The sequence below is a fragment of the Sander lucioperca genome, chromosome 13 (genome assembly GCF_008315115.2).
Source record: "Sander lucioperca isolate FBNREF2018 chromosome 13, SLUC_FBN_1.2, whole genome shotgun sequence".
In the NCBI taxonomy this organism is placed as follows: Eukaryota; Metazoa; Chordata; class Actinopteri; order Perciformes; family Percidae; genus Sander; species Sander lucioperca.
The window spans coordinates 5,863,340-5,876,520 of record NC_050185.1 but is presented as its reverse complement, the minus strand read 5'-3'; the positions used below and the strand labels follow the sequence as shown (position 1 = coordinate 5,876,520).

At 44.0% G+C, this 13,181-nt stretch overlaps 1 protein-coding gene across 2 annotated transcripts in view; it reads left to right on the top strand.

Annotated features, from left to right (window-relative positions):
- med13a (mediator complex subunit 13a) overlaps positions 1 to 13,181 on the top strand; it is an 89,990-nt gene that overhangs the window by 49,436 nt on the left and 27,373 nt on the right. For both annotated transcript variants that reach the window (XM_031311043.2, XM_035990962.1), the window contains 6 exons: positions 4,433 to 4,633; positions 4,752 to 4,946; positions 5,080 to 5,242; positions 8,292 to 8,402; positions 10,450 to 11,205; positions 12,704 to 12,920. In XM_031311043.2, coding sequence (XP_031166903.1) covers positions 4,433 to 4,633; positions 4,752 to 4,946; positions 5,080 to 5,242; positions 8,292 to 8,402; positions 10,450 to 11,205; positions 12,704 to 12,920 — 1,643 coding nt within the window. The remainder of the gene's footprint in view (positions 1 to 4,432; positions 4,634 to 4,751; positions 4,947 to 5,079; positions 5,243 to 8,291; positions 8,403 to 10,449; positions 11,206 to 12,703; positions 12,921 to 13,181) is intronic.

The following is a 13,181-nucleotide window of genomic DNA, read 5'->3' as shown; positions in this document are numbered from 1 at the left end:
AGTGTAAGAGTGTAGATTTTTTTGAATACATTATATTAATAAGTTGTGTGTGTGCTGTTGCTAAGATAATGCATATACACTCTTCTGTCAGGCGGGTTTTCATTACAAATTGGCCTGCAGCCAGTTCAAAAGAGAACAGCCTCTGTAGTCACTTTAAATTATAGTATGGTGTAGCTGTAAAAATGTGTGGCTCTAATGATATTCCATCATTGGCTCTAAATTCATTACCCCACCCTAAGCCAAACACTATATAATCCCGAAACCATTGTTTGCTTGCATTTCCACTCACACAGAGAAATGTTAATGTAATGACTGTAATATACATTTACTTTGTGAAGGGAAGGAAATAGTTGGCTAGCTAAACAACACTATTAGAATAAAAATGAAAGAATCACACACTTATCCTGTTTGTATTTGTAACAAAACTGAGGTATGAATATCTGCGTCAAGCATTATTTCACCTGCTCGTCGCAGACTTCCCCTGATCCTTCTGTCTTGCAGAGAAAAGGACCCTGTCGTTGACTTCACGACATGCCACCTGAACTAGACTCAAGATAACACACACACATTTTAAACCCATGTGTTTCCAAATAGAAATGAGTGCTGCCCAGAAAACTGACAAAGGAGCACTTTGTGAGACTTTTGATTAGATCTTGAGAGATGATTATACTGTCAAAATCTTAAAATTCCTGAATTTACTCTTTCTACAAGAAAATTGAGGTGAGCGACAAACTAGGAAACATCTCCCTCTTTTCCCTTTCCCTCTATAGTTGGACTGATGTGATTCAGCCCTCCCCTCTCCCTACACCCCTCCAGAGTCATAACAGCGATCTCTTCCTCCTCTCACCACAGTAATTCATGTATAGCTAACCCCTTTACTATGTCTAGAGCTTTCCTTGCTCGTTACTTATGACTCATTTTATTGGTCAATGAATGCCTGTCCTTTTGCGTTTTTTACACACACACACACACACACACACACACACACACACACGCACACACACACACACACACACACACACACACACACACACACACCACCTCTTTGTCCATTGTGAGATTACATTGCTTTAGTTGAATTGCTTGCGTGCGTACTGAATTCTTGTGGATTATCTTGAAATTGAACTATTAAAATAATATTAATTCTCATTTTGATGGGACGCACAGAATCACTGATTTATATGCACCCAATGAAGCAGACACGCGTCTCTATAATGTGAATGTATTTACTGATCAGTGTTTTGTCTTTGAGTACGATGTGTGTCTATGCACAGGTGTGTGTTTTCACCGCCGCAGTGCATCTCCTCCTGGCTAACCAAGCATAGCGTCGAGGAAGGGCTGACTTCCACCCCCCTTCATTCATATATCTCTCTCTCTCTCTCTCTCTCTCTCTCTCTCTCTCTCTCTCTCTCTCTCTCTCTCTCTCTCTCTCTCTCTCTCTCTCTCTCTCTCTCCCTCCCCCCCCCACCTCTGCCAAGCTTGGTTTACTGTGCGGCAGAGCGCTCCGGCAGGCAGACCTTTCCAGGATATGACCTCATAAAAGGGCGCAGAGTGAATGTAATGAACTCTCAGCCCATTACACTGATCTGAGCACATTTGACATGTCTTCAGGGAGCCAGAGATAGGTTCGCAGTCAGACAGAGAGAGAGGCAGAAGGGATGGAGGGTGCGGTGGGGTGGGGTGGTGATGGGAAAAACGGTAAACCATTTCCATAATTGTGCCGAATTTGATCTCTCTTCCACAACTGGCCTCAGGTCTTGTGTGTGTGTGTGTGTGTGTGTGTGTGTGTGTGTGTGTGTGTGTGTGTGTGTGTGTGTGTGTGTGTGTGTGTGTGTGTGTGTGTGTGTGTGTGTGTGTGTGTGTGTGTGTGTGTGTGTGTGTGTGTGTGTGTGTGTGTGTGTGGGAAATGCAGAAATGAAAGGGAAAAGGAGTGGGGTTGAATTAAATTAACGATCGACCGTAGCTGGATGTTGCTGTGTACCGCAACACAACCTTTTGTTCTTCCCTTCGCGGGGTCCTTTTTGCGGAGGTAGTTCTGTAGGCTAGGGTAAAAATGTTATTCTGGACAACATGTTTCATGCTTTAGTTTGTTCCAGTATGTCACCAGGGTTAAGGGTAAATAATCTCTCTCCGTACCAAACTTTGCCTAGTAATGCTCCACAGTGCTCTTACTTCACTACCTTGTTACTAATCTTCCACCACCACCCTCCAGTCACTACCTTAAAACACCCAAAGTGTTGGATCTGAATATTACATTTTTCTATCAAACCAGTAATTTCCAAACCTTCCCGTTTAAAGTTTTAATCCTGAAGATTTCAGTCCAGGTTGATTTGGTGACTCCTGTGGTTAAAACAAAGTTATATATTTATATATATAATACTAGATTGAACAATTCTTTTGTGTGACAAAGCAGACTTTCTCAGAAATACATTGGAAGAGCAGCTAGTGTATCTGTTTGCAGTGCAGCCAAACAAACTCACCTTGTTTTAAACAAGAAATCAGTCAATAATAATTGTAATCACGATCTGATTTTATGCTGCACATGCTGCGAGTAGTTTTCCACACAACAGCACAGGACAGTAAAGTTGGTTACCTTGCAAGGAGTTGGAGGTTTGCAGCCTGTCGCCTGCAGCTCTTAATCGAACAGCTCCCATTTGTTCCATTACTGCAAAAATGAAACTGATCCGCTGACATTAAAATGCCAAAAAAGGACTTGTCTTGTTTACATATTTGATGAAGAATAGCGCTCAGTGCCATAAGTGGTGATTAATACATTGTTTCCTGTGCCTGCTTAACAATAAAAGCCACCCTGTGTTTTGCCAGTAGAATGCTTTTCATGTGAAGCAGTGGTACTAGGAAGTAATTGGTTTGCATTAACAATAGAGCTCTGATTCAGTAAATGGTAAACATTGAGGCTGATATCAATGAGATACAATTGAGCTGGATTGATTCCCTGTAAATCTCTCGTGCTGAATCCTGTGTGGGAATGGTGGACTCTGAACTATATTTAGACTGGGTATAGCAGATAGAATTTGCACCACAAAAATGGGGTTTGGTTTCATGACCGTCTTAATCATAATAACTAATAAGTGTTAGAAGATTTGCGAGGTGAATCACTGCTAATGCATCTCATCTCATCTTCCTTTTCCTATTCTTTTCTGTTCCAACGTCTCCCACCATTTTCCTATACTGGAAGCTGTTCTTTGCTCCAGCCGCAGGATCAATACCTGGGGACAGAGGCCATCTAGTCTAGTAATGACACACTAGATAAGCAGTGCAGAGAGGGACGTTTAATGCTCACTCACACACCCAGCCACCCAGCCTGTCTGTTTGTAGAACCATCTATACCCCTGCTCTCATTCAAATGTATGATATACGCAGAGAGAGAGAATGAATGCATAACAAGCTGACAGGTTGTATGTGTGTTTATATATACATTTGTCTCTAAAGTTGATATGCATATGGTTTCTGTGCTCATATGTATGCATTATGCATGTTAGTTCATGGTACTATCTGCATTCTCTGATGGGTGTAGGTCTGTGATGGGCTCTCTGTGTGACTCTCATATGTCTGTGCAGTCAAGTGTGTTTGCTGAGGAGTGGCCCTTTTTTATAAGACTCTGTTTATGGTCTCTGAGAGGCCACCACTTGCCAATAATTGACGTCTGGATTGCTCTGTAAGTATTTGGCAAGTCAGCTCGGACCGACTGGGTCCAGCGGTGCTCTGGAAAGGTCAGAACGCTGCTGATTCGGCCAGATAGGGCAAAATGACAGGGAAAGGAAAGCATGTGGGAGAAGACAGATGATCAAGACAGGAATTGGATTGTTGCAAGAGTGAAAATAGGAACAGAACATTTATAAAATCTGAAGGCAATGAGGGAAGGCATGAGTTTAAGGCCAGAACTTTGGGAAAGGGTGTAAGGAAGGACTAATGATAGAAAGGAATTAGGACAAGATAGAAGGATAAGTTTAAGGATGAGGGAGGGGGGAATGAAGTGTGAAAGATTAGAAATCAAGTTTGTTGAAGAGGAGACAAAAGGTATGGCAGAAGAAAGAATGAGGACTATGGAATGGAAGGATCAAAAAGTGAGTGAAAAAATGTGGAACCACTGCAAGGAAGCTGTTTAAGGATGTAGAAAATGGATAAAGCTGGAAGGAATAGCTTGGAAAAGAGGAAAGATGGCAATGAATGTAAGAACAAAAAATGGGAAGTAAAGGATGCAGAGGTGAAGGAAAGAAGATGGGAAAAAAAAATTGTTTATATAGTCCAATATCTCAAATCACCAATATTCCCTAAAGGGGCTTTACAATCTGTACAGCATACGACACCCCCCCTTAGACCCTCGATTGTGATAAGGTAGGAGTTAAAGATGTCCATTGACTAACATTATCTTGTCTTTCTCTTCTTCTCTCCACCATTTCCTTCTGACTAGTGATCCTGAGTCCTTTCGGCCTGAACGGGACACTGACTGGCCAGTCGTTTAAGATGTCAGACCCACCCACACAGAAGCTGCTTGAGGAGTGGAACCAGTTCTATCCCATCAGCCCCAGTGCCAAGGAGGGTGTGTCGGAGGACAAGGCAGAGGACATGGACTGGGAGGATGACTCTCTGGCCTCTGTGGAGGTCCTCGTAGGTCAGTTTTTGAAATATATATGATTTCATTGATTTTGATTTTGAAACTGTTTGAAATGTAGAGCTGATTTCTTTGGTTTTGACTGGTTTGGCTCCTGAACATCCACCTCTGTGTGCAGGTGGTGTTCGGATGGTGTACCCAGCCTGCCTAGTGCTGGTACCTCAGTCAGACATCCCTGTTGTGGCCCCTGTGGGGTCCTCCCACTGCACTGCCGTCTACTCGGGTGGCCACCAAGTGCCTGCTTCCCAGCGAGAGCCCGCCATGTCTTTGGTGACTCTCACCCCTCCCACATCGCCTGAGGAGGCACAGACAGGTAGTGGGATGACCACTGTGTACATTTACAAGACAGAACTACAAAGTCTTCAGTTAAGTCTTTAGGGTGAGGCTTGCTTTTGAATTGATCCATATCATTAACGTTTTTTTGTCAAATGTTGCCCCCTCCCCAGTGGACTCTCACTCGGCCCAGAAGTGGGTTAAGATGCCTTCATCATGTGATGCGTTCAGCGTGGACAGAACAAGTCACCATGGAGGCAAGGTTCCACGCCGTCTTGCCAGTCAGGTGGTGGAGCGCGTGTGGCAAGAGTGCAATATCAACCGAGCCCAGAACAAGTGAGTCTGCTTTTGTCTCTACAAAGTAGCACAGATTGATCAGCCAGGCTATAAATGAAAATGAGACCCAAAAGATTTTCATTGTGTATTGATTGGGGCAGCGGTAGATTAAAAAAGGCTAAGAGAGTTGCATGGAAAACATCAGACAGTGAATGAATATTTATCATCTACTGGCATTGGTCTTCTAGTACCAACAGTCAAGGACTTGTTGCAACTCCAAGGTGTGATTTTATGCAGGTGCTTTAAAATGAAGCAGGGTATTACCTGGTACAAAGTGTACATTCTCACTACTAAATGAGCGGGATCCCTACACACAAATGGGTTGTCATCAACAATGGTAGAGGGTTTAAGAAATTATGTCGGAAGCTCCTCTGGGGGGGGTCACAGTTTATGTAAATTAAGCACACAAGCATACAAATAAGGTACCAAAACAACCTTTATAAAAACGCCACCTCACCTGTCTTCCTCCTTATCTTGTGCTCTGTAAAATCATCAGCAGTATGTTCAAACCATTTGCTGACTTTCATCTCAGTAGAGCGAACCAGTCAGCCTCTCCTGACGGTACTTTTTAAAAAAAAAATAATTATGAGCACTCACAACTTATTGGTGTAACAAGCTGAGTAAAGAAGAGCGGTTGTGCGGCAGTGTTCAAGTACTCTTGGAAAGTTGGAAATCTCATTTTCAGTTTAAAACAATACGATTAACTCAACTACTTCAGTTAGTTCAAGTTCTACACAAACCTAGCACCACTTTGAATGAGATGTGTTTTGCATGGGAAAGAAGCTGGTCAAGACTTGAACGTTCTTAATTTATTGTTTGAACACTCTCTCTTGGTGTTATTTTCCTGCAACTTTTGACTGCACATCTATCATATACACTAGATCAACAACGTTCTCAATAATGTTTTATTATTCATACATAAACCGTACAAAAATACCAGAAGAACCTAGATGGAAATAATAATAATCAATAGTAATTAGTGCTGGGCAGTATGTTTTTCCTCCAGATCCTGGAGGTTTCACGGTGTACCCCTTTCTTTTGCATGACTGGGCCTTTATATAGGTTTATAATGGTAATAATATATAAATATTCTATGTCAGGAGTACATAGAATATAAAAACATTTTAATGTCATCATATTTACTGAATGCTTTGATTACCATAGGGTTTGCTTGGCCCCACAAAATTATACAATATATTAAGGAATCAGAATGCATGAAACCGTTGCAGAATGTAAACTATTTTTTTTTTTTGTGCAAACTGCAAAGTAGTAAAAAAATAAAAAATAACTTAAAAATAAATAGATATGCCAACAACTTTAAAATTGCTTTCCTTTCAAAACCAAATATTGTAAGATAGTTGTATGAACACCACCTTGACCACAGGTATGTAGTTGTAGAAAAGTGGGCAACTGTACGTAGCGCCGTTTCTAGCTTGCTTCGGTGTTGGTATAATTTTTGGATAGTAGGTTGGCTGAAGTATTTTGGCAATGGCAAGACATACCTTGAATCCAGTGTTTTTATCATTGCTCTGAACCCGTCTTTCTTGACTGTCTGTAGCAGGACCATAGGTGGATTGTTATTGCATTCGTAATGTCGCTCCAACCCCCTGACAGAGTAGCGTTGGTTAGCACGAACGATTATTTATTTTTTTAAACCATAAAAAACTTTATTAGAACAGCAGACGGCTCCTCTCTTGGGCAGACTGTTAGAGAGAAGACACACCAGCCCGATAATCGGGCGTCGGGCCGTCTGGCGAGGTCAGTGACTCGAGTCTGTTCGGTGTGTCCCGTGCCGTCGGCCGTCCGAGGAGCCGTCGGCCTTCATTTGGGCAGGGCAGTCGGGACTCACCCGGAAATGGGGAGCGGATGAGCCGCTCAAAATCTGACGAAAATCTTTTAAACTGACCTTTGTCAATCTGAAATGAAGACAGATTCAGAAACTACATGGCCTATTTCTCGCTTAAAATGTTTTCAGAAACACGTTTCGGTGAACTATTTTAGTACAATATGAGATCGTATTCTGAACAAGCCGCCATGACAGTCTGGCTGTGTATTTCCGGAGAAAAAAGAACCATGTGACGCGTTCGTCCAATCAGCTGCCGGTTTTCATTTTCTGGGAAATAATCAGACTGTTAATGGAAACAATACAGAGCAGCGCCGCCTGCTGCTATGGAGACGTATTACGTTTCGCGCACGCGCAGACCGTACACTCTAGTCGGCGTCGCCTCAGTGTGTTCTGAGGCATTTTTTGGACCTCGGGACCCGACTGATCAGTCCGACTGGCTTTTCTGCCGACGGTCGGCCCGTCTGGTTGGTGTGTCAGGCCCCTTATGCTACTTGGCTAGCTAGCAGCTATAACGTTACCCAGCATGCCGTTTGGTGGTGTTAATTTGTAGATGTAATTATTGTTGTTAGAAAATTGTGTTGTGCCATGTGTTCTACCACGTTAAAGAGAGTTAGTTGTGGGTTAAACATTTCATGTTATAAAGGTATAACAATGAGTTAGAAGGGAACACAGTTAACATGCTTCTAAATTCACTCACAGCTTGGCCGTAGTGCTCTTCATGACTATGCACCACTGTGGCGGTAAATGAAAAATGTCATATCGTACGGGAATTAAAATTGGTTTACCGGATAAAGCGGTATACTGCCCAACATTACTAGTAATTAGGGTTAGCTTGTAGTTTTATCATATGGTCTGTTGTATAATTCACCATCAGTGAATCTGACACATTGGGAGCAACCCGGGATCTGTTGCCCTATGACCAAGCACAGCATGTCGGCTGGAGTTAGCTATTGGGCTTGTCAGCCAAAATATTATTGCTCCAAGCAGGGAGATGAAATCCATCAGCACTAAGCTTTTCCAATTCACCACTGCATACCAAAGGAACATCTGAAAGGACTGCACTTTTTGGAATTTTGTGTCACAGTTTTAGGATTTGTGTTTAAAAAATGAATTAAAAAAAAAAAGAAGCAGAAGATGGCTCTGTTCACATGAATTACAAAATTAGTAGAATTGTGTTAAAGCTTTTTTTCCCCCCTTCCCCAGGCGGAAGTTCTCAGCCGCAACCAATGGTACCTGTGAGGAGGAGCTGGCTGAGAAAGCGGCAGCCTGGGATTTTGTGGAGCATTCCCAGAGGTCATATTGCAGCTGTTCCAGGTCAGTCACTTCCCACGTGGATGTACAGTATGTGCGGGTATGGCTCATACTGTATATATGTGTGCTTAGACATTTCAAAAAGGGTACACAGAATGTATATGGAGATTTGAACAAAGGCACAGAGGGCCATAGTCAGCAAAACATCTGCAGGTTATATCCATGTCTAGACTTTGACAAGCATATTATTCTTCATATTTTTCAATTTATCACTATTTTTGTCTAAGTGACAGCCTTGCCGGGGCTGTAACCTCTCCTGGGCTGTGTGTTTCTGTAAGTCAGACATTTTTATTCCCGCGCTGATGGGAATAATTTGAGGGAGAAAAAATAGCCTGAACTCTGATGGAGCACTTAAGGGATACTGTGGTGGTAAAAGGAGCGTGGATTGTTGGATGCTCCTAACGTTGACAAATTAGCTCAAAACATGTTGAATGAGTTCATATGTATTTGTTTAATGTCACTGTCGTTGCTATCTACTAGGACAGATAGCACAGTTACAGTTGATGCATGTTGTCAGGACGTAGGCAGGGAAAGACAACTGAGAGCATGAATCCCCTCTGTATTTCAATTGCAAGCACCCACACTAAGAATAGCACTACTCACGTGCAGGCGTATATTTGTCGTATTAATTCTTTCGTATGACTATTTACTAAACCCAGCCTCATGAAAAGCTTGATTTCAGCAGTATGTTTGTTTTCTTGTTAATCACATTTTGACAAAAACCAGCAAATCAGCTTACCCCTGCATCCCCAGTCTTCAGCTAATCATCTGTCCCGGCCAACCACAGTTGCAAGCAGCTGCTTTACTCACAAGAGCAGCATGTAAACACAAGCTTGTGCCATCCACTGCAGACTGCAGGTCCAATCAGTGAGCTGGATAATTGTATGCTTGACTGGCCTCTGTAGGGGGAGCCTGGACCAACCCAGTGGATTGATAGAAAAATCAGATTCATGGTTAATGAACAAGTACTATCTAAACAGAATTTTGTGCAAGTGTGGGCATACTTCCATTGGGGAATCCTTTGCACTAGGCATTTTTTTCACCTAGGGAGAGGAGAGCCGGCTTGGGCTGCAGACCAGAGCAGAGTGGATTTGGCCAGTCAGCTGGAGCGTGTTAATTTGTTGGAAGCACCCAGCACTTCAGCGACACAGATATGGGAAGCTCTGTTCATTGCCAGTTTTATTGGCCATTAGCTTTGTTTTGTAGATGGAAGCCTTCCGTGTGTCTGCTTATCTTGACATCTAATTGTCAGCACACGCAAGTACCCTGGCAATTAAAGAGACACAGCTTCCTCGTCAACACCCTAATGTATAACCGCAACAGGCCGAGTGGTGACCCAGCAACGGAGAGGCTAAAGAAACACTGGTGCTAACCCAACAGAAGACAGTGGTAGATAAGAGAAGGTGAGAGGTTTGGCCTGGTTGGCTGTTGGCAGCCAACCCTGTGGTCTCAGAGCAGGTAGTCCACAGGGTGACCATCAGATCCTGAACCATGGTGAAGACTTGGCATAGTGTATTCCTGTGTAATGCATGTGATCAGCCTCATTTGAACTAGCCGAATAGGCAATGGAGCTAAGAGTGAGGTATTATTTCTTTTCTCCTGTCAGCACTTGGGTTATTTGCTTTATTGATCTTTTGATGATCGTTTTGTAAAAATGTAGAAGATGCAATTTGTTTGTCATGTGTTTGAGTGTGAATAAGGAAGAAAACTATGACTGTGTGATAGCATTTGTGTATTAGATGTTGCAGTCTAACAATGCACCCTAATTGTTGCCTAATGTAGGTGTTTTTTGCTAATTAATTTAAAATGAATTAGTGGGGCTGCCACGTTACAGGTGACAGTAGTTGTTTTTTAGAAGAAGCAGATGTGAAGGTTTAGAGGGAGATTTTACGTAAGCTGCATGTGATTCTGTGAATCGTGAAAATGAAACATTCTCATTACACATCTTTATGTTTTTTATATATGATCTCTGTCTCTGCTGCCATTTTGCTTAGTTTCACCAGTCTCTCATAATCTCAACATATTTCCCTGTTTGTCTTCTCCCCTGCAGATACAAATCAGTGAAGCAGCGAACAGGCAGCACCCCAGGCCAAACTCCGTCAGCGGGCCAGCCCTCCCAGCCTCCTACAAAGCACAAAGCTGGGGGAGAGAAGCCAGAGAAAGGTGACAAGCAGCAGAAAAGACCCCAGACGCCCTTCCATCATCGCAGTTTGACCAGCGACGACGCTTCAATAGAGGCCGAGGCAACAGCTGGCCAAAGGTTAGCCATGAGGGGCCAGGATGGAGGACGATTCACTAGTATACGCTCTACGGATGTGTCTGGCATCCAAAAAGCCCCCCAGCTCCACAGTGGGGGGGTCAGCGCTGGACAGTCAGAACAGGCCAACTCCCCCCAACCCCCACCACTTAGCCCCCACCCCTGCGAACGTGGCGAGGAATCAGGGGAGGGCATGAAGAATCCTTCAACCCCCAACAGCCAACACTTTTACCAGCCGCCCCCGGAGCCCTGCCTCGTCAGGGTGAAAGGTGGCGGCGAGGAACCTGGAGGGCCAGAGGGTCTAAATCAGCACTTCCACTCCCATCACCCCCACTCCCACCCCGGAGCTTCCACCTACTCGGAGCCTCCTGAGCCCACTGTGTATGTGGGCGCAGCGGTCAACTTGGAGGAGGACAGCTCCCACACACCGTGGAGGTTATTCAACCTACCCCGCAGGAAAGAAGCCGAGCTGCCCACCCCACTGCTGCCAGGGGACAAGCTGAGGGACGAGGCCTCAGCATCACAGGACAACCTGGTGTCGGTCACAGAGTGAGTGACACTTGCCAATTAAAAGTCACTATTCAATGCACTCTCTGTCTCACACACACACACACACACACACACACACACACACACACACAGGGCGATAAAGGCTTCAGCCCTTTGCAGACTGACTAAGCATATAGGCATTTAAACCCTCCATTTCCCACCTTTGCCCCAGTCACTGAGTGGCCCCAGGATGCTTTGAAGCACTTTTAAAACAAAAAAAAAAATGTTTTGAAAGAGTAATGATGCAAAATCCACCTTCTCCCTCTTTCTCATTCTCTCACTCTCAGATTCCCCCACCTCACTCCCACTCTCTCAGCCTCAGAATGTTCGGTATAGCGCTTAGCTGCATACAGCATGTTAATCTCTTGCTATGTGCCCTTTTGACATCATACATTACCAACATGCAGGGCCAGCACTACTCATCGATAAATGAGACACACACACACACACACACACACACACACACACACACACACACACACACACACACACAGACAGAGGAGCGCGGAGAGAGGAAGAGTAGTGGTAGGGTTAGATAAATATAAACCTCTGCCTTGTAACACAGTTGAAGATGAAAGAAATACTTTCTGCTGGCTATCAGTTTGCCAGGCACTGGAGAGAGGCTTGCAACAAGAAGCTAGCCAGGAAGAGAATCATAGATGGACAGAGCGGGGGGGGCTTGTCCAGTGTGAAGGCAGGCAGAGTGACCAGCAGGCTGTAGAGTGGCCATAGTGGGAATTATCGACAGGGTTATGCAATCCCAGCGGGCCGGCCTCTTGGAATGGCTATTCTTGTGAGCTGTAATCCTCCCAGCCACAGCTCTGAATGGCAGCTAATCTCTGGCCCAGGCCACTGCACACCATCACCTCACATCAGAGCTGGACAGGCATGACGAAAGGACAGAGGTGCAGAGAAATACAGAAGGGGGAGGGATAACACACATGTTGGGTCAGTCCCTCCTCTCCTACCGAGCAGCCAGTAGTTTTCTTCTTTTCCCTCCCTCCCTGTCCTGTTACATACAAGTAGGCCACAGTCATAGCCACATTTTTATGAGCCAAGTCACAGTAACAGGTGATAAATGTGTCTGTCTGTAAGTGTATACGCAGTCAGTGCTGCAGTCACTACGTCTATGTAATTGTCTGACAACAAACATGATGCCATCCAGTTCTGATGTCTCACAGCTGTCAGAATTGTTTGCAATCACTGCCATTTCTGTTCTGCAGATAAACATGGTAGCATACAACATATGATATCCGGCAGAATGAGGCAAAAACAGAGCAGCTGAGGAAATGTTGTTGTTGTTGTTGTTATAATAATAATAATAATAATAATAATAATAATAATTTTTGAAGTAGTTAGTTTTCTACTTCTCAACTCACATTCGACTATAATATTTGGAATGACTAGGTGGTATCTGTTGCCTGTGAATTGTAAATCTCTCTGGTGGTCTTCTAGTGCTACTAGCGCTACTTATACCTCAGTGTTTCCATCTTCCTAGGGTGATGTCCACATCTAAATGGCCCCTGAAGGTGTCTGAAGAACGCGTACAGATGTATCGAGCCAGGAGGAACCAATACCTATCTGCTGCCATAACAGACGGAGATCACGAACCCGAGGTGGACCCCTACGCCTTTGAGGAAGGAGATGTCAAGTTCACATTCTCGAACAAGAAGGATAAGGCAGGCGGGGAGCGTGAGCCAGGCAAGAAACATAAGGTAAGCCAAGCCAAGTCGAGGAGTGTGGAATGCTACATAATTGCTGAATATACCAAACTAAGTTTTCTTCACTTTTCCTGGAGCACAAGCCGATAGCTGAAAGGAACATAGCGACTGTGTGGAATAAGGTTGGCGGAAAAAAAGGCCCTACGCTTTTCAGTGTCTATTATTTCGCTAAGGGGAAACTCAATTAAAAACTATTTGCCAACACTAAATATCAAACAAAAGCTAGACACTATATAGTATTAAGTTGCTGTGAGC